The sequence below is a fragment of the Nelumbo nucifera genome, chromosome 5, assembly GCF_055504915.1.
Source record: "Nelumbo nucifera cultivar China Antique chromosome 5, China Antique-T2T, whole genome shotgun sequence".
Classification (NCBI taxonomy): Eukaryota; Viridiplantae; Streptophyta; class Magnoliopsida; order Proteales; family Nelumbonaceae; genus Nelumbo; species Nelumbo nucifera.
The window spans coordinates 52,948,372-52,970,998 of record NC_142653.1 but is presented as its reverse complement, the minus strand read 5'-3'; the positions used below and the strand labels follow the sequence as shown (position 1 = coordinate 52,970,998).

The 22,627-nt window shown below is 38.3% G+C and overlaps 1 protein-coding gene across 1 annotated transcript in view; it reads right to left on the bottom strand.

The window, feature by feature from the left end:
- The window catches only part of PTP1 (protein tyrosine phosphatase 1), a 37,931-nt gene extending 16,812 nt beyond the window's left edge, over window positions 1-21,119 (bottom strand). The window contains exons 1-5 of the mRNA XM_010258006.3: window positions 20,761-21,119; window positions 9,462-9,558; window positions 9,242-9,324; window positions 8,961-9,101; window positions 1,345-1,479 (exon numbers count right to left, since the gene is read on the bottom strand). Coding sequence (XP_010256308.2) covers window positions 1,345-1,479; window positions 8,961-9,101; window positions 9,242-9,324; window positions 9,462-9,558; window positions 20,761-21,099 — 795 coding nt within the window. The 5' untranslated portion in view covers window positions 21,100-21,119. The remainder of the gene's footprint in view (window positions 1-1,344; window positions 1,480-8,960; window positions 9,102-9,241; window positions 9,325-9,461; window positions 9,559-20,760) is intronic.
- Between the last annotated feature and the right edge of the window lie 1,508 nt (window positions 21,120-22,627).

The window sequence follows — 22,627 nt, the reverse complement described above, 5'->3', positions numbered from 1 at the left end:
GCAACGAGGAGAAGGAAGATATCGATGAGGGCTGGGTAGACTGCAACTTGGAATAAGCAGAAGTGGAAGAAGACTTGGACGATCAATCTAGCATAGGAAGTGTCGAGTTCGAGAAGATGCCAGAGGAAGAGGTAGTGGCAACTTTAAATCTTGGAATGCTGTTTATAGAAGTAGAAGAAAATTTTTGCGAAGAGCAGCCTCTTCGTTGTGTCAGTAAAGATCCAATCATCAGAGTGGAACACAGTCCTAATTTTGGGGATGAAAACTCTGACTCACACTCAGAAGCTCCATTGCCAAATCTTTCTGACGGACAGGAGAGGTGTAAGGAGGTATTTGAGACTACACAGAAGCAAGACAGGGCTACAGAAGTGAGGGACAAACAGGAGGGTGAGAGAAGAGATCACTATATAACAAAGGAGACGGGAAGGCAAACTCATCAGAACCATAGGCACACCATAAGGGAAATCAAAATCTTATCAAAGGAACTTCAACTGTCAGTCAAATGGGTCCATAAAATTGCAAATAGCCTAGCTGATACACTTGCATACCAAGGGGTAAATCAGGAACAGTTGTTTTGAGCAACCACACAGGGAGAATGAATGTAAATATGATAAATATAATATTCTAAATTGGGGGTTGGGCAGTGCATGCTGACCTAGTAGTTGTCAGTTATTGTACTTATTTTTTAAGCTTTTAATAAAAACTCATCATTACCTATCAAAAAAATACAATATAAAGGTAATATCTCTTACTTCAACCTTTATTAGTTGCTTCTTGTCTTTCTCTATTTATCCCCTTATGACAAGCCCACAAGGCACATGGAAAAGGAACCACATAATGTTTCAACTAACGATAGAAATAAAATGTCTGCGGAATCATTGGTGAGGTTGATTTTTGATGTGGAATAACCAAACATAAGGAGTAACAAATTCCTATGCATATGCCATGGGACACCAAATCCACATGCATAAACAACAACTTGTATCATCATGTATAATTGTCCCCTTCTAAAAGGAACTATACTTTTTGTAAAACCTTTTTTTTTATAAATGTATACTTTTTGTAAAACCTTTTTTCTTGAAAAAAGATGCAATTACCTCTTTTGCAAAGAAGAAAGGGTTTTAGGGGTTTCTTCATGTCAAAGAGTGGAATGGCTAGCTACTCAGCTCTCTTACAGGCAAAAATCATGTATAAGTTTTTCCAACTGAAATTTTTTTTTTTATCAATATTTTGCCAACTGAAAATGGTCCCACACATGTTTGAGACTAAACCTTCTTATTTTCCAGACATCCAAAAAGTTCCTATATATCATTTTGAACCAATTTCTCACAGATTTCACCTTACCTCTTTGTAGTTAACCTCCAAATTGCGAAGCACCAATGAATTATCAGTTGTTGTAATCCACCTACTGACAATGCATATATTACCAAATTCTCTAGGGCCATCCTCAGCTTGAAAATAATCTCCACATTTCACCATCTGTAACAGTAATAGAAAAGTAACATTTGGGAAATTGAAAATATAGGCATAGAAGAATTTGCTGCTGCCCAAAGAAAAGCTTATTTAAGTGTCTCAAAAGAAATTAGAGAATGAGACACATCAGGATCATATCAAAACATTTGAGGAATTTATGAAGTTATTAGTTCAGTCTTGTTAGGGGCCATTACTTGGTGTAATGGCAAAATCTTGGGTATGCAAATGTGATAACGCAGGTTATGTCTGAGGGCAGCAGCCACTTTGTGTGAAAAATCCCAAAGGTTAGGACCATACCCAGTCTACCCCTCCCAAGACCCCAGATAGCTGAGACCATTGGTTAATGGGCTTTTGACTGGGCCAGTCATTGAAATGAAGCAAGTAGGCCATAACTCTAAATGATACAAGACAGAACATATGAAAAACATTGCCAACATTGGTTGCATTGTTTGTAAATTATGTGCAGGTAGAATCCTTGCCTAACAGAAAAGGCATGTTTTGAGAACACTCTTTAATTTTTTTTTCCATTGTTCCCATCATCATCAATCAACAAGGTATATGATCAAATAAAAGGCAAGTTCAAGCTCAACAACAGGGACAAGGTAATTGAGAAGATTCTGCAATCCCAAGGAGCATTTGTAGATGGGCAAATTCTTGATGGGCCATTGAAAGCAAATGAGTGTATAGACTCAAGGATCCACCAACGCCTCCCAGGTGTTATATGTAAGCTTGATTTGGATAAGGTTTATGACTATGTACAGAAGATTTATGTAGATATCACGTTTTGAGGAAAATGGGTTTTGATGTCTGGAGGAGATGGATTTATAGTTGCATCTCAAAGCCTTTCTATTCAATAATTATTAATGGAGCTCCAGAGGACAACTTTCCTAGGGGGAGGGTTCTAAGATATGGTTACCCCATTCCCCTTCCTTTTCACACTACCTTTAGACCCTTTCGGCATATTGATAAACAAGGCAGCTGATGGAGGATTTATAGAAGTATTCTTGGTTGGTAACAAAGGTCCCCAGATTACTCTATTACAGTTTGCTGATGATACATTAATTTTTGCAAGAGCTAGGTAGGAGGATCTGCTATTTATTCGTTGCATTCTCATATGTTTTGAGGCAGTATCAGTGTTGAAGATCAATTTACAGAAGATTTTTCTAATCCCTTTCTCCCTGTTGGTGATGTTCCCCACATAAGTGAGCTTGCCAGCACTTTGGGTTACAAGGTGGGGGCTCTTCCTAGGACATATTTGGGCCTTCCTTTGGGTACCAACTATAAGTCAAAAGCAGTATGTGATCCTACCATTGAACATTTCAGGAGGAGATTATCAGGGTGGAAAAGAAAGTTGTTTGTCTAAGGGAAGTAAGCTTACTCTCATCCGTAGTGCGTTATTGAACTAGCCAACTTATTACCTCCCACTTTTCTCTATGCCTGCTTCTATTGCTGATAATTTGGATAAGTTTCATTTAGATCCCTTGTGGGATGGACCTACAAGGAGGAAAAGATTCATATAATGCCGTGGACATAATTTGTGAACCCAAAGAAAAATGATGAATAAGTTTACGAAAGCTGAAGTTGATGAATGATTCTCTTCTCTCAAAATGGTTATGGAGATATGGGGAAGAAAGGTCACACAGAGGCAAGCCATCTGCTGTAAATATGGACAAGCCCCCATGGATTGGGAAGCTCTCATGCCATATCATACTGGTCCAGTGTCTAGAAAGGCATTATGAAGAGGAATGACGTTTTTGTAAAGCACATCAGAATGAAGCCAGGAAATTGTGAAAATACCTATTTTGGTTAAGATTATTGGTTCTCTGAAAGCCGCTTGTGTATTCCCCGTTCTTTTTGGTATAGCCACTAATAAGAAGGGCCCTGAAGGAGCATGCTGACATGCATAATTCACACATGATCTGGGCTCAAATTTGAATGATTGGGAGATAGATCAGCTGGCAGATCTGATGGGCATGATTTCCACCATAAGTAACTAGTATGGACCCTAGAAAAGTCAGGAAGCTTCTCAATTAGGTCCTGCCACAGAGGTAGTGCTGCCCCTTTTCCAAAGCTACCATGGTCATGGACCTCAGGAGTGCAGGTCCCATTGAAGACATTCTTCTTTTTACAGTCTGCTGGTTAGAGGACAATCCAGACCATTGATAATTTAAGGAGGCATGGAATGGACTTGGAAACTCATTGTTGCCTAAGTGGGGACTAGGGAGGTCCTTGAATCTGTAACTCTCTTGCTGATCCACTGCCCTGTGGACCTGTGATGTTTCAGATCTGGTGCCACTTATGTTATTTCAGACTTCAGAGACAGTGGGTTACTCCACCATGCAGAGTTGACTTGTTATCTTGCTGGAAAGTTTTGAGGAATTCCTTGTTTTTTTTTCCATCTGCTAGGTTGTGTGGAAGGAGAGGAATGTGGAGACTCTATAACTTGATGTATCTTATTAGTATAGTCCTTGTTGTACATTACTTATACTTCTTATTCTTCTTTTCTCTTTCAGCCCTATATGGACATTCTTGTAATTGTACATATCTTTTAATATATAAGAGACTCTTCGAGGTGGGGGTCATTTTATTCTTGACACCTCTAAGATTATTCTCGTTCTTGTCTATTCAGACAGGAGTGTTGACATGGTATCAGAGCAGGTTGCTCTTTGATCTATTTTCTCTCTCTCATGAAACTCACTAGAAGCAGTAATCCTGTCATATTAGGGCTGTTTTGATCAACCCTTTTCTGTTCAGTATTCTTTGCACAACCAGTAGGAGAGATTTCGTTAGATCTCTCTTGTGAGACATAGGTTCGAGGCCAAACTTCAGATCTAGTGTCACCTAGACCTGATCTACTCTTCCTACAAACAGCATCTGATTTGATGAAGTTTTTGAAGGAGTTTTGATCTTCTCCTTGGGGCAGCAACATTGTACAGTTTCCTTTTTCGGATTGCAACAGCTTTGGACTTCAGATCTGATGTCTCCTAGAGTTGATCTATTCTACCTACAAACAACATCTGATTTGGTGAAGTTTTCGAAGGAGTTCTGATCTTCTTGGGGCTGTAACACTGTACAGTTTCCTTTTTTGGACTGTAACTCTTTTTTGGACTTCTGGCCTTCTACATCAACCTGCGATTTGAGTTTTTCTCTCCAGATTGAAGGGTCCTCTCAAGCTCTTCTTAATCCTACACTCAGTTTCTGGTTTGAAGATTTTTAGGGACTGTTTTGATCAGCACAAAATATCTCCTTATTCTTGAAAAAGACGCCTGTTGTGTTGGTAAATCACAGTTTTCTCTCAATCAGCTCACTCAATCAACCTATAACCCTAGATCTAGTGTCATCCTAGGGTTTTCTTGTTTCCCATTTATTTGATTCAGACTTCAGATTTAGGTTGACTCAATCAACCTAAATCTTGATTGCTGAATTTGGTTGTCTCTGATATCCTTGTGCCTGGACTGCTGTTTTCTTGCTGAAATGGCCTCCAATAGAGAAGGTATTATTCCTATAAAGCTGGAAGGATCAACCTATGGAATTGACACTGCTGCTGTAGCACATGGGAGTAAGAAATCTACTACTAGTGGTGATTCTTTTGTTAAAGGTGATTTCTGGCATCTATGGTTGAGGAAAACATTCGACAACTAGTAACTTCTGCTCTTTCTGCTATTGGCTTACTTGGTGAGTTTTCTGGTTATTGTGCTTCTTCTTCTCATACTTGGATCATTGACTCTAGAGCTACCAACCACATGACAGGAGCCTACCCTAACCAACAAAGTAACCTTACTAAAACCTATCACAAACATATTGTTATTGCCAATGGTGAAAAGTTAAACATCATTGGTAGTAGTGATCTGCCTCTTAAGCTTTCACCCACTGCATCTGTCCCTCTTACCAAGACCCTTCTTGTTCCTAATCTCACTACAAACTTGATTTCTGTTGGCCAATTAATTGACGAAGGTAACATTCTCATCTTCTCTCAGGATGGATGTTTGATTCAGGACCGGAACACTGGGAAGGAGAAAGGGAAGGGGCACAGGTTGGGCCATCTGTTTGCATTGGAGTTCGAGAAGCCTCAAACAGCAACATCATCAGTTTATTTCAGTTCCTCCACTTCTAGTTCCTTTCTGAGTCATAGAAATAATGTTTGGGACTTAGGGCATAAACATTTGGGTCATTTACATTCTGAAAAATTAAAATTTTTGTTTGATTCAAGCCTTATTAAGAATAAAGTTCCTTCCTTGCACACCTTTGATACATCTTGTGTTTCTTGTTACCTAAGTAAGAGTCGTACCTTACCATTTCCTCACATATTTGAGCATGCTACCTCTCCCTTCGATCTTATACATAGTGATGTCTGGACTGCTTCTGTCTCTTCTCGGCTTGGATACAAATATTTTGTGTCGTTCATTGATGATTGTACCAGGTACACATGGATATACTTTTTCCACCACAACTCTGAGGTGTTCCCAACATTTAAGTTGTTTCATGCTATGGTGTGGGTTCGGTTTCAATCACAAGTGCGTATTCCCCGTTCGGATTCAAGGGGAGAATACACTGATGGAGATTTTTTATCCTATTTGAAGGACCATGGAATACAAGTGCAACGAAGTTGTCCAGATACTCCTCAGCAGAATGGTGTGGCCGAGCGCAAGAATGAACATATCCTTTGTGTTGTGAGGAAATTATTGCAAGAGTCCCATACTCCAACTTCATTTTGGGTAGAGGCAACCAATACAACTATGTTTTTTATCAACTATATTCCTTCCTCAGTTCTTGGTAATATGTCTCCCTTTCAGAAGTTATTTGGTTGTTCTCCAGATTTATCTATGCTCATGTTTTTGGATGTGTGTGCTTTGTTCATCTTACCTCTCGTGAACGTTCTAAATTGTTTGCACAGTCTGTCATGTGTGCCTTTGTGGGTTATGGTCCTGACCACAAAAGATTTCTTTGTTATGATCCCTCTATTCGTCGCATTCGTATATCACGTAATGTTGTTTTCCTTGAGCACATTTCATTTTTTGTTGGAATTGCCAGATTGTCTGCACTATCTGTTTCTATTTTGCCAAACTTTGATTCACAGGATGCTCCACCTCATTCTACTGAGAAGGACTTTCTCATCTTCTCTCGCAAGCGATTACGTGCTCCAGCCCCTGCGCCTGCGACTTTCCTTCCTCCCGGTTCAGATCATCATCCTACCACTGCTCCTATAAGTGATACCTCTACTTCAGACACTCTTCATACTTTCGTTCCTCTTTGTTGTTCTAATCGTATATCTAGACCTCCTTACCACTATGGTTTTCCTTTAAACCATAGCTCTGTCTGTTGTCCTATCCTCCACAGATGTTCCTCGCTCTTACCAAGAAGCTAATAGTAGCCCTCATTGGAAGGAAGCCATGGATGCAGAGATCCATGTGCTTTACATGAGAATGACACTTGGGATTTTGTGCCTGCTCCTCCAGATGCATCCATTGTTGGGAGTCATTGGGTTTACAACATTAAGCTGAAGTCTAATGGATCTCTTGATCGATACAAAGCACGTTTAGTTGCCCAGGGATATAGCCATGAGTATGGTATTGACTATGAAGAAACTTTTGCTCCTGTTGCAAAGATCACCACAGTTCGTGTTCTTTTAGCAGTGTCTGTTGCTCAGTCTTGGACCATATGCCAGCTTGATGTGAAGAATGCCTTTCTTCAAAGTCAGTTGAAGGAGACAGTCTACATGAAGCCTCCTCCTGGATACTGCAATGATCCTTCTTTAGTATGTCGCCTCAAAAATTCTCTATATGGTCTAAAACAAGCTCCCCAGGCATGGTTTGAACGCTTTCGCGATGTTGTAGTTGCTATTGGATATAGCCAGAGTTCTTTTGATCATTCTTTATTTGTTAAGCAACAGCCTCAGGGTATTACCATTCTCCTACTATATGTTGATGACATGTTGTTGATTGGGAATGATGTTGAAGGCATTCATGAATTGAAACTATTACTTCATAATTCCTTTCACAGGAAGGACTTGGGCCCTCTCACATATTTCCTGGGACTAGAAGTACATCGTAGTGATCGAGGGTATTTTGTTTGTCAGCAGAAGTATGCCTCTGACCTTGTTAAACTTGTTGGTCTTAATGATGAAAAGCATGGTGATACACCTATGGAGCTAAATCATAAGCTATCTAAATCTGAAGGTCCATTACTTCCTAATGCTGCCTTATATCGCTAGCTTGTGGGGTCCCTCATTTATCTGACTATGACTCGGCCTGATGCTTTTCAGGTTGTTAGTCAATTTGTTTATGCTCCTCGCCAACCTCATATGACTATTGTTCATCGCACCATTCAATATGTTAGAAGCACAACTTCTCAGGGACTGTTCTTCTCCTCCTCCTCTCCTATTCAGTTGAGAGCATATGCTGATGCAGATTGGGCTGGTTGTCCAGACACTCGTAGGTCCACTTCTGGGTGGTGTGTTTTTATGGGTGATTCACTCATCTCTTTTAAGTGTAAGAAACAACAAACAGTCTCCAAGTCTTCCACTGAAGCATAGTATAGGGCCATGTCTTCGGTTTGTAGTGAGATTGTTTGGTTACAGTCTCTCTTTATGGATCTTGGCATTCAGCTTCCTACTCCTATTCCTCTCTATGCAGACAATAAGAGTGCTATCAAGATTGCATCTAACCCTGTCTTCCATGATAGGACCAAGCACATCGAGGTGGACTGCCACTTTACCCGAGATCTCTTCACTACTGGGTCTATATTGCTTCCTCGTATAGCCTCGGACATGCAGATTGTTGATATCTTCACCAAGGCTATGACTAGAGTTCGACATCTCTTTCTTATAGACAAACTGATGCTTATGTCTAGGCATCAGTTTAAGGTGGGTGTGGAGACTATAACTTGATGTATCTTATTAGTATAGTCCTTGTTGTACATTACTTATACTTCTTATTCTTCTTTTCTCTTTCAGCCCTATATGGGCATTCTTGTAATTGTACATATCTTTTAATATATAAGAAACTCTTTGAGATGGGGATCATTTTATTCTAGACACCTCTAAGATTATTCTTGTTCTTCTCTATTCAAACAAGAGTGTTGACAAGGAATAGCAGGCTTTTGGGAGTAAAGAGGCCTCTTTGGAGGCTATCATAGGGAATGTAGAATGGAAACTCATGAGGTGGGCCCAGGTGCTGAGTTTGTTCTCGTATATTCCATTTGATGAATTCAAGAATGACTGGGCAGCCATCATCTTTTAATCCAAGTGTAAGGAATTATGATATATAATTATATAGTTACACTTTTTCTGGATATATGTAATAACACTTTTTGTATTGTTTGAGGGCTTCTTGCTCTCTTATATAGTAATACAATTTTTTTTATCATTTATCAAAAGAAAAAAGAATTCAACTATAAGGCAAATAGGTTAAATGAGCCCTTGGGGTTTTGTTGTTGAACAATTAACCAATCATCAAGCAAATTACCTTGAACCTCACACAGTAAAGTACCTTGTAATTGTCAACCAACCGAGTAAGCATCACGATCACAGGGCAACGATACTGGATTACCATCTCCCAGAAATCTTCAAATGTGTGTGGTAGTGGTCCTTGTGTAGCTATAAACCGTGAAAGGTTTTCACTAGAAGAAGTCTACATGTAATAAACATTCCTTAAGGGTCAAACAGGGAAATATGGTTACAAATACTTCATATAACTGCCTAGAGAAAGAGAATAAGAACATCCAGCAGATAAAACTCTCATTATTCCAGCACGAAGGTATAAATCGCTACCGTGATAAAGCTTGCATTGATATAATCCCTCCCTAATGATATGGAATCCTCAGATGGCTTGAGAACAACTCTGTTTTGGTCAACTGAAAACAACAAATATAACAAACCACTGATCAAATTGTACAGCAATTTTCAGAGGTTATATCAAAAGAAGATATTAACAAATTGAAAAATAATTTCAAATTTCCAGAAGAGGAAAAACAAATGAATTAATGGATACATGGTAAGACATCCAAATAACGGTTCTTCTCCTTATTTGTGTATTCAAGAGCCACTTTACAACTGTTCATCATATCATACTTCCTTATCCTAGTGGCCTGGAAAGAGAACAAGATTTAGTAAGTATCCAGATATTTATATATCTAACTATATAAAGAAAACAATGATTTTTCTTGGTATAAAACACAACGATAGCAAGCAAGTAAAGCATATATAGTTTTTAAAGAAAGATTGGGGGCAAAAGAGATGAAACCTCCAAAAAGTACGATATCCTACAACCTTCACCATGAATGAGTAGGTGTGAATATTTGCAAAAAATTCAATACAAAAATAAATAAATAAAACCAGGATGTTGAACATTTTATGATTTCTAGCTTCAGGGAACTCTTTGATATTAAATCATATCCCAACATTCTTTTCATTGTCTAGCTCTCTGTTCTTGGCAGTTCACCCCCATATTCTTTAAACATACAAATATGTTCCACACACACACACACAAAGTAGGAGCTACCCAAGAACAAGTTTCTCAGATCAGCATTACAAATTTGGTCATTTAACCGGTGTGGATGGCTGTTGTGGTCTAGGTAGGAGACTTGGCAATAAAACCACTGTTCACTCTTTGGCATACCAGCTAAATGGTGAGAATTTAATGGGGCATATTACAGAAAGCAAATATAGATTCAGACCATGTCGATGTGAAACATAACGATCAATTGGAATTATAGAGCCAGCCAACCTGTAGAAGAGTAGTCTTGCAGCCCCTGAAGATTTTGGCAATTTTTCTCTTACAAAGAACTTCTTTATTAAGTATTTGCTTATATACTAAAAGATAAAACAATATTAAAGGAAAAAGAGAATACAAAATGCATACATGCATTGTGGGAAAGGAATAAAAAACAAAACAACATAAATAAAAGAATAAAAACAATGAGTGGAAAAAAACCCTTTAGCAAATCCACTATGAACATGAACCCTAAATCATTCATGCCACCTCAAGTAGGACTAGATAAAAACATGAAAATATTTTGGGAAATTTTGGATAGAATAGTTTAAGAAATTGCAATTGGAAACAAAATTTCATTGGCTGGAATTTAAATGGTCAAATAGAGAAATAAAATACAAGCTATGATAGATGCATGGAGGATATGGTTACAGAGAAAGAAATGAAATGAGGAGATGCAATTTAGATTTTGTAATAGCAGTTTTTCTTGCAATTAAAAAACACACACTCTTTAAGAAGAAGGATGGACATTTAGTTAGAATCTAAAGAGAAAAAAGCTAATGCAATGTAAGTATGAATTAAAAGTTGAAGGACAAATGGATGTAGGGGAAGAAACAAAACTAATATGATTTAGAGAAACTAAAAGTTGAAGGAAAATGTAATGCAAGGGAGGATTTCTATTTTTTTTTTTTTTTGAAAAGTTAACGTAATATATTGTATTGATCAACTAACCCAGAAATACACAACAACCCAGCAACCCATGTACATTGTGACTGTACAGTGGGAAGTACGATGCAAAAAAACAAGCAGAACATATTATCAAACAAAAAGAGATCCACAATCAAAAAAAAGCTGAACTGGATTCCCTGAAATGGTTTATGATTGCTTAGCCAAGAACATAACAAGCCTTTTACATTACTTCTTACTGTATCCATATCTGATTACTTATTTTCAAAAATACACATATTTCTTTCTCTCCACACTTTCCAGATAATAGCAGCAGGCAAAATTCCTCAGAAAACCTTCCCTCTACTGGACAAGCCTGAAATTCTCCATCCTTTAAATAGCTCCAGTACTGTATCCGGAAGACAACATTGCTTCCTAAAAGCATAGCAAGAACAAGGTCCATAAATGACGGGAGAATTTACAGTGAATAAGGAGGTGATTTGAAGATTCTGAGCATTAATTGCATAAGGAACAGGTATCATTGTCCAAAAATCATTCCTCTTCTTACCAGCTTGCCTTTTGTTAAGCATCTGCCAAGTGTATCTGTCCAAATTAAGAAAGCCACCTTTGAAGAAACACAAATTTCCATATTTTAGCCCAAGGAAAGTGATTAGGCTGCTGTGGTAGCAAACTATTGTAGAAAGATTGAACAGAAAACTGACCAGCATTTTCCCATTTCCACACCTTTTCATTGGAAAATTAAAAGGTAAAATACATTTGTCTAAAGAGGCTTCTGTGGTAGAAATGGAGAAATTCAAGGAGCTATGAAAACAAAGAAGTTTTGTTACAAGGTTTGACAAAAAATGGAAATAGAGAGAAATTAGAAATATAAAAATGCAAGATATAAATTGAAAACAATAAGTAGATAAAGCTAAACTTAAGGCACATGATGAGTTCGGCAAAAAGCTACATACAAAACAAGGCCAAAAGGATATATACATATTTGCAAAGATAAGAAAGAAGAAAATGATGAAAACAAATAAAAAAGATAAGAAAGAACAAAAGTATCATCATTGTCATCATCCATGCCATATTCCAACTCCAACTTGTCTTACACAGCCGATCCCAAGCCCAGATAAAGGAGGAGGGTTGCGTCAGATTGGTAGTTGGCACTAAAACTTTTGCCAAACCCTTTTGAATATGAACAAAAGTATAAAAGGCAATTAAAGTGAAGACTAAAGAGTTTTATTAAAGAATGAAAAGTTCAAGGAGAGGTGAAGAAGTTATTTTAATGATCACCAAATGAAGAACATGATGGGCAAATCTTGACGGCTTTTTAGAAACCTTGTGGAGAGTGATAAAGCATAGATAAGGAGAACTCTTACTACTTACTTGCTAATCCCCTCCCGCCTCTCCCTTTACCTTGGTAAGTGAAAGCGCATATGAACACTGGCACCAAACTTACTCAAGTAACTTTTGCCCAGGTAAACTCGCTTACCTATGTAAGTGAACACAAATGGGGCCTAAAGCAAATTCATAAGTAACCGATACGAAAACTCCAATACGGACTCTAATTCCTAAAACAACTCTAATAACACTTTCCTAATCCTACTAAAACTAATTTAATGTAAAGGCACCAAAAATTACTAAAAAAAGCAAATCACCAGTTTACTATAAGTAGTAATTATGGAAATCACTACAAATAGTAAGTCCAAAAATTACCCATAAATAGTAATTTTGAAATAGCAGTAAATTTCTGAAAGACTTAAACCCTATTCTTAAGACACTTGCAACTAGAAAATAAATTAAATAAACTCAAATAATATCAATATCCTATCACCCAAAAATGTTGAAATTGGTGTAGGAATTGGAAAACTGATTTTTTTTCTACTCCATGTAATCTTAATTCAATTGTTCAATATGATTATTAAAACATAGATAATACCTAGATAGTGGAGGAAATTAGTTGGCACTCTTGGTGCTCAGTGCTGGAAACTGAGGTGCTAGCCTTCAAAGATGGCCTGGCTTTTAGTCAGAGCACAGGTGGTCTCTTCTAATCGAGGAAGATTCTATGATGCTGGTAAAAAATCTTATTGGATATGGGACTCAGCCACCCTCTTGGAAGATTGAGCCAATTGTCATGGAGTGCAGACCGCTGTTGAAGGAGAAGCTGATCTCCGTGGTCCATACCTACAGAGAAGCAAACGTTGAAGCTCACTCCCTTGTGAGAGCTGCAGAAATCAGAGGTGTGTTGAATTCCTGGTCTGAGTGGCCTGAAATGTTTCTAAACTTGGATGATAGGGGATTCCACCTTGTGTAAATCAGTTGATTGATGAATGAATTCAGCCTATAGGCTTTCCAAATAAAAGTACAATGGTCCCTATATGTAAGAATAAAGGTGATATACAATGTTCCAAATTTATGAACCATGCTATAAAACTTCAGCTATGGTCGATCAAGCAAGGAGCAACAACTAAGGCATGAAACTAATGTTTAGAAAACCAATTTGGAATCATGTCAGAGAGATCAACCACCAAAGTTATCTTTTTTCTTAAGGCTCAGTTTGGAAAGAGTATAAATGCAAATATCTACAGTGCAAATACATACAAAATAATACAAGATACAAGGTTTTGTACTCTACATATTTGTATTTGTACTCCTTCCAAACTGAGACTAAGAGATTAATTAAGAAATTTACAGAGCAAAGGAGAGATCTCTACTTGATATTTATTGATTTAGAAAAAGCATATGATGGGGTTGAGGGATTTAGAAAAAGCAATTCATAGCATCCTTCCTCTCTTTCTCAACTTTGTCAGGTATGATGTTTGTTCTAGTGATTCTGTGCTTCTTTGGGAGGATACCTGGGTGGGTGTAACCAGTCTCTAAAGGATCTGTTCCCCTCTCTGTACTCCATTTCTTTGTCTAGGGAAGAGATTGTTTCCAACTTTCTCTCTTCACCCCTTCCTTTGTCCCTGACCTGGGGTTTTGGCTTCAGGAGGGTGTTGAGGAATGCTGAGGTTTCTTGTGTTTTCAAACTTTTGCTTCTTCTTGATAGTGTTTGTTTGGACCCTTCTAAGCCTGATATAAGGATTTGGTCACCAAGCCCTAAAGGATCCTTCTCTAGTGCCTCCTTTTCCAAGTCTCTCTACTGCCACACTGGTCATAGGGTTTTCTCAGTGAAGAAACTTTGGTCTAAGCCGGTGCCACCCAAAATTGTTGTTTTTTGTTGAGAAGTGTTTCATGGAAAGATTAACACTTTGGACAACGTGCAAAAGAAACAACCTTTCATGTGTTTGTCCCCTAACTAGTGCTCCTTGTGCAAAACTAATGGGGAGACATGTAGTCACTTATTACTATCCTGTCCTTTGGTTGCAACTATTTGGAATTGGATATTTGCATTGGCTGGGTACAGACGGAACCTACCAAACAGAAGTAAGTCTACTTTTTTATCCAACTTTTTTTGTTGGCCCACAAAAAAGGGGAGAGTTATGTGGAAGAGTATTAGAGCAGCCACCTTATGGACAATTAGGGAAGAAAGGAATAGCAGAATTTTCTATGCGAAAGAAAGAAGTTTTTCAAAACTGAAGAAGTGCATTTTAACAAGGGAAATGCATTAGTTGAAAACCCTTAATTTCTTTCATTCCTATACCTTTGATGATCTATGGATAAGTTGGTTGGCAAAGGCTAATAGTTCTACTGGAAGTGCTAGAAGTACTGCAGCTTGGTCTCCACTCCTAGAAGGGCTCGACGCTTCAGTCAAGGAAACCCAAGCCTTTCAGGTATGGGTGGGATGTTGAGAAATGAGGAAGGCAATACTTTATCTCTTTTCTCAGGCCCAGTGGGAATAGGAGATTCTACTAGAGCTGAACTGCTAGCTGTTGTACAAGGAATTCAGAACGCAAGTCAACTTGGGGTGAACAGTTTAATTGTTGAGGGAGACTCTAAGGTGGTGATAGGGTGGCTACTGGATCCGGATTCTGCTACTTGGAAATAGAGGGAAATACTAAGAGTAGTCGTTCAAGATTCAACAGACACTTAAAAGAGAATAAGAAAAAGAATAAGAAAAGAATAAGAAAAGAAGAGAGAGAAGAGAGAGAGAGAGAGAGAGAGAGAGATTTTGAGAAAAGAGAGAGTTGGTTGTTTTTGAAACAGCTGCCCCACTCTTAAATTTATATACATAGTATCACACTTATAAAAGGACTGAATTGCTTACATGGCAAGATAAGATAAAGCTGAAATCATAAAAGACTAATCCTAATCTTGTCATAAAAGACTAATCTTAATCATAACTTATTGCTGACATACGAACAGTGGGGCCCACATTAGTGTTCTCTACACTCCCCCTCAAGTCGGGAATAGATGTTTGTCATTCCCAACTTGCATAAATCTACCTCTAACTTCTTCCTTGAAACCGCCTTGGTGAGAAGGTCTGCTAGCTGCATGTCGGAGGTGATGTATGGAAGGCATACTTCTTGAGATATAACCCTCTCTCTGATAAAATGTCGATCCATTTCAATATGCTTAGTTTTGTTGTGTTGTACCGGATTATGGGCTATATTGATGGCAACTTGATTATCACAGTACAACATCAAGGGTTTCTCATAAACAATACCTAACTCCTCAAATAATGATCTCAACCATAGAATCTCAGCTACACCATTTTCCATGGACCTATTTTCAGCTTCAGCATTGAAACAAGAAACAACATTTTGTTTCTTACTCCTCCAAGAGACAAGATTACCTCCTACAAAAGCACAATATCTAGAGGTAGATCTTCGATCATCAACACACCCAGCCCAATCAGCATCTGTGTAAACTTCTATTTTCATGTGATCATTATTCTTGAACAAAATGCATCTGCCTGGGCACCTCTTCAAATATGCTAGTATCCTCTCAACTGCAAGGAGGTGAGTAGTCCTAAGAGAGTGCATATACTGACTAACCACATTGACTGCATAACTGATGTCGGGTCGAGTGAGACAAAGCTAGAGAAGTTTTCCAACTAACCATTGGAACATAGATTTATCTTTTCAGGCTTTGAAGAGTTTGTTTCCCAGTTTATTTGAATCTATCCAAATGTCTAGTTTGAAATGTGAGAGTTGTGAACTTGCAAAACACTGCAGGACAACCTATTCACTAAGTAATAATAGAAGTAATATTTCCTTTAAAATTGTGCATACTAATGTTTGGGGACCTTACCAAAAAAAAAATTTATATAGTCGTACCTCACAAATTAAGCTATCCTTGCTACTGGCCTCAAGGAATAAGACCTTACCCAAAAATTTTTGAAAAAAAACTGATCTTGATTCAAAAATCTTCCTGAAATTCTGATCGCCAACTTCAGTTTTGCTCAAAACTGATCTTGATTCTGATCAACCCCAGAAACTTCTGAAAACAGAACTGATCTTTGAGAAAATCTTCTTTGAAAACTTCAATCTTGATGAGAGAACCAAAAAATCTGATCGGCACCTCCAATCTTGATCAAAGACCTAACCTTGATCACTTAATTCTTCTCTGATTCTTCCTAATTACAAGGAGCATTTTCCAATCCTTTGACAGTTGCTGAAGACTTCTTGTAATCTCCAAGAATCAGTCGAATGAAAAAATCTTTCAGCCCTAAATAATTCTCATGTGGTCGGCTGAATTAATTCAACATGAGAAATCCTAGATCGAATGCTCTAATACCAAGTAGCCGTTCAAGATTGAACAGACACTTAAAAGAGAAGAAGAAAAAGAATAAGAAAAGAAGAGGGAGGAGAGAGAGAGAGAGAGAGAGAGAGAGAGAGAGAGAGAGAGAGAGAGATTTTGAGAAAAGAGAGAGTTGGTTGTTTTTGAAACAACTGCCCCACTCTTAAATTTATATACATATTATCACACTTATAAAAAGACGGGATTGCTTACATGGCAAGATAAGATAAAGCTGAAATCATAAAAGACTAATCCTAATCATAACTTATTGTTGACATACGAACAGTGGGGTCCACATTAGTGTTCTCTACACTAAGGAAAGTTAAGTGGCTGACAAGTAACAATAACAACCAGAATACAATGGGAGCAGATCAGCCAATGCTATGTCTGATGTCTTAGCCAAACAAGGGGCTTCTATGGAATTTCTTTTTGTAGCTGAGTTGTAATTCCTCTTCTTTGATTTCTTGGGCTCAAGGGTGTGGCAGCATCTCACCCCCCCCCCCCCCCCCCGCACCCCCCAAGGAAGCATGTAGTCATCTAGTGGATTTTGGGAGAGAAAAAGGTTTCAAAAAGGTATACTGATATCATTAGGTATATGTATAAAAGGAACATAATCAAAGTAAGAAGTAAGAAATTAGGAAGAGGAAACAAGAGGCGTTCCAATAATAATATGCACCAATAGTTAGCATTAAGTCTATATCTTCTTGTATTAGTTATGGATTAATTGACTAGACCTTTACAAGAGGAAGTTCCATAGTATATGTTGTTTGTTAATGATATAATAATTGAATAATAAGACTAAAATGAGCTAAATACAAAATAAAACAATGAAGAGATGATTTACAATCAAGTTTCAACACAAGTTAGACAATGACAAAATACATGTATTACATTTCAGTACAAATAATAGTAATAACAGTGGTGAAATTAAATTTATGATTAAAAGATATCCCAAATCAACCACTTCCAGTACCTTAGATCATCATCTATAATGAGGGAGAAATTGAAGAGTATGTTGCCCACAAAATTAGAACAGGGTGGTTTTAGTAGAGAGATGCATGTGTGACCAGAGTATACTAATAAGACTAAAAGGAAAGTTTTAGAAGACTGCTTTAGACCAGTATCATTATATGGACAAACTGTAGGACAATACAAGAAACAACATGTTTAAATAATGAGTGTAGCTAAAATGACAATATTGAGATGGTTTTTAAGAAAATATAACATAGTTTTATTAATAAAAGAGATTACACATGAATCAAACTATCACTATATAAGACATCCAAATGGGCACCTATTTTAGCTAGACCATCTGCAACAGAGTTTAAATCCCTTGGAACCCAAATCAAATTTGCATATAGCGGTTCCAAAGAGTCTCTAGCTTCTGTCAAGAAATGGTTTAACCTCCACGGGCCACTTTCTTTGTCTCTTAGCCATTTAATAGTATTTGTTGAATCTCCTGCAGTGGTTAAACATTGAATGCCCAGGGTTCTTACTATTCTGATTCCTGTAAGATCTGCTAACACTTCTGCCTTGGTGGAGTAAGTGACACCTATTGGACCACTAAAAGTCCAGATAACAGAACCCCTTCTGTCTCTTAATATGCCTCCTATGCCAGATGCTCCTGGATTACCTGATGTGCTCCCGTCAAAGTTTAAAATAATCCCTCCTTCCCTTCTTATTATTAAACCACGGGGTCAGCAAGGGGGGGATGCCGAGTGAAAGAGAAAAAACTGAGCACTTCTGTTTAGGTCACTTACTGAGAGTCCTCTAAAAAGATAAGAATTGATGGCCCAAAGGTTACAATGATAAGTGATTTGAGAGACTAGTTCCTTGTGAGTTTTTGTCTTGTTATTAAATAAACGGTTGTTCCTTTCTTCCCAAACAACCCACATCACTGCATGTAGGATTGTTTGCAATAGGTTTTACCTCTTTTACTTAACCCTCTGCCTTGCCATTGTTGAATGAAATCCTGAATATTTTCCAGGGCAGCCTAGCTATAACCAGCCAACTCCAGGAAGTGGTGCCAAATTTTCTTGGTTTCCTTGCAGTGAAGAAGTGATTGGCTGATTCTCCTTCATTCAAGCACAAGATACAAGCATAAGGGGAGATGAAGAGTCTTCCCAAGATTTTCTTTTGGAGAAGGTCACAAGTGTTGATCCTTTGCAAGCAGGCTTCCCATACAAAGAAGCAAACTCTTGAGGAGATGTGGCTGTACCAAACCTTCTTGCAAGGGAAAGAGGAGATCTGTTCACCTGCAGTCAAAACCTTGTAAAAAAACTTGGAAGAAAGTTCACCATTTGGATGGGGGGACCAAATTCTTGAGTCTTGGGAGTTAGGTGAGATATAAACCTCCTTTAGAGCTTGGAGGAGGTCTGTTACTTCAGTTATCTCTGGGTCTCTTAGGGGTCTTCTAATGCCTAGGTTTATGGTATTCTTGCATTGAGAGGCAGGAATGCAAGAAGAAATGGATGCATCTTGATCTAGGGTAAGGTTTAAAAGTTTGGGGAAAGAGGAGGCTAGGGTGGAGTTGCCCCTCCACAATATTGAGATGGATAAGTGACAAGGCTAAAACGATAACAATGTGCATCAAAGAGGACCTCTTTTTTTATCAGCAACAGTGCAACACAAAGAATTTTATTAAAGCTTAATGAAAAAGGGATTACAACAAGAGGTGGTTAGAAGCAAAATCCTTTACAACAAAACAATCCACCACCCTATTAACATTGAGCCCAATACAAATGATGTCTATGTAAAAAAAGTTTAACCATCCATTTTTTTGATCCCATGGGCTAAGATTGCATCAAAGGACTTAGAAATAGGCCCAATTGATGGCAAGATTAAAGAAAGTCAACTGAGATGGTTCAATCATGTACACAGACAACTAATGATTACACCAATGAGGAATGACTTGGCACTAGTGGTAGGGTCTAAAAGAACAAGGGAGAGACCAAAGAACACATGGGATGAAGTAGTAAAAAGTAATGCAAGGAACTAAGATTTGACAGAAAACATGGCTCTTGACAAAGCACAATGGAAGGTAAGCATTCATATAATAGACACCAAAATGTTGAGATTAAGATTTTAGTTGAGTTAAGAAACAAGTGGCAGAAAATAAGGAGCCACACCCTGCTAAGTCCCATGCCTTGTACACCAAGCACTACAAAAAATAAACCACTGCCCATGCCCAACTACTTAACCCCAACCAACAAAAAGTGAAATAGCCCCAAGAAGAACCCTAATTGAAACAAAAAGACAGATCCCCACAGCTCCCAAGAATCAAACCCAAGGACCTCCAATCATTCCATGACATATCAAAATTTGCTTCTACCACCTCTACTGATACCCCTGGTATTCTTTGTCTCCCTTCTCTCAAGTTTTCTTCTACTCTTCCCCAAAACATCCTGGCTTCCAGAACATCTCACCTTAAAAGATTCCAGACCTCCTTGGAGATAGTTTCGGTCTCCTTAACCAAATATATGACCTATGACCGGAAAACTGTCTTCTTAGCTTTGGGCAACTCCCTACATCTTTCTTCCGACTTCTTAATCATGAAGCAAAGTTTTCTCCTACCACAAAATAATGACCTCAAATGTTTTGCCACTTGAAAAGATCTCTCCAGTCTCTACCACTTTTTCAGAGAGGATTTGATTGCCAAGAGCGAGAGTTTGATCGAAATGAACATCCTCGTCAACAAGGTCACACAAGGGTTGCGAAGCACGCTTCCTTCCTCATCCATAACAACGGTAGACTCTGCTTCAACTTTAGCTCCTCATATATGTGGTTACTGTGGACTACCAGTGACTTACTTAGATGCAACGCCATCCATGCACCCCAATTCCAGTTACAAATTTACCGTGAGTTGGTTGTTCGTCGGAGACAATAATTTTACTAGGAATTCATTGATCCCTACAGCCTCTACTATCGGCAAGAGACTGCACCCTGAGCAGGTTTAAGGTCACGTAATAGGTTCACATATCCTCTCTCTTCTCACCAATTTATCTAATTAGAAAGACAAAATAAAGAAAGAAAACCCTCTGAATTATCAAATACGTTTAATAATTACGTTATAGATCCTACATCATTACAAAGTGTCAACAATTGGCACCGAATCAAAACAAACAGGAGCTGAAAGGCTTGCAGTTGCAGAAACTCCAAAGAAAAAGAAAAAAAGAACATATTTTTTTACAAAAGTGGTCGTACAATGAGAGTGGTTCGTTAGTACCTGGAGGCGATCGAACTCCTGCTTGAGCAACTCTGGCACCCGGAGCTTCTCCTTCAGTCGAGTGATTGCTTCGGAGCAGTACTGTAACTGCTCAGGCGACAAGGAGAGTCTGGGCGGAGGATCAGAGGAGAACTCGAAGGGCTTGTGAGAAGAAGAAGAAGAAGGAGACGAAGAAGACAAGGTTGGAGGTTTCCCTCCGGAAGCTGCAGCCATTGCCGACCTTCGGCTGCGACCGCGAGAACTCACGGAATTTCCCGTCGCTTTGAAGTGACAAAGATTTTTGCTTTTTTTCTGTTCCTCCACTCTCTCTCTCTCTCTCCCCCACCAACAGGTTCTCATAATAATTGGAGCCTTGGAGGAGAATACGGTTTGTTTAGTGCTGTGCGCAATTTGCGACTAGTGCCGGGTTGGCCAGTGACCTGGCTAGAGCAGACCGAGTCATGGGCGGCCGGGCTGCAATGTTTTACTTTTAACCGTCTTCATTCGACCGGTCGGGTTCTGAGTTTGAGTTGCAAGGAGCCAAGGCTGCGGCTTCTAAACGGCCCGTTTGAGAGATTTGCTGAAGGTTCAGCTGTGCGCTGGTTAAGCTTTTTTGAAGTGCTTCAAATAAGCTATTTAGCGCGCAGTTCAGTATAGGTTTGTGAGGGATGAAGCAAGGAAAATTTTGGCCATTTGGAAAAAACAGCCTGAGCTGTTTTAGAGCTCCCTGTACATGGCACGTTACCTGTCTTAGATTTTTTTGTCTTCTTTAACTAAAAGAAGAATATAGATTGAAAGTATTCCTTTATCCACGCTGATGATAATGTGTAATGTGGAATCTAGCTTCCCTTCCTGAGGTGGGCCTATCCTATGGACAGACCGAGAGACTATAAACCATGTTTGGTAAAAATTACAGAGCCCAAACCGTCTGCTAGTCAGCCACTTCAAAGCAATTGAATTAACTTATCTGAATCTTCAATGTTCAGCTCAGCCCTGAACTAGGCAATCCTTCCAATAACTAACAACTTATTTGAGCTCTCTGAATTTTTCATCAAACATAACCTATTTAGGGCCCACCTCAAATAACTAAAAGCCATTGTGGTTCAACCCTCAAACAGGAATTCTGATTAGCTGAATGCGATGGCTGTTCAATAGGTTGTGGAACCAAAGGAGCAAATTTTATGCCAGTAATAAATTCATGGGTCCCACCCACTGGCCACATTGTGTAAAAAGTGGAATTCCCGTGTATTTTATTACTGGTGTGAAACCTTATAATTGGTTCTATAACCTGCCGAACAGCCATTGCGCTCAGCTAAGCCTTGCTCTCCAAACGGGTATAGTTTTCCATCCAAAGTCCAAAGACCACAGAAACGGATAGAGATTAGACTGGATCTCTATTGTATAGCAATATTATTAATTAGTTCATAGTTTGATGATCAGTCCTAATTAATTAAAACTAATGGCAAGCCCGTGCTTATTTTGATATATATAGTGAACATAAAATTAGTTAAATGTGTGTTTATCAAAAATTCTGAAAAACAAAGTGGAACAAATATTTCTCAATTAATAAAAATTTGAAAAAGCTAACAAAAAATATTTATGAAAAAATTGCTTCTATATTTCAAAAACCTATGATAATTTTCAATTTGGTAGACCCATACCGTAGAAAAAAATTTCAAGTAAAAAAAGAAAAAAAAAGGCATTATAAAACAAAAAAAAAAACTAATTAATTAAGATAAGTCATTCAAAGGAAGAATCCACACTAGACAGTTCTGCATCAAGATTCTCACGGACCCTTTGAATATGTGCTCTTAACCTATCAATTCGATTAGCATCAGCATGTCAAGAAAATTCAACGAACATTACATACAAGAAGCAGGGTGTATAA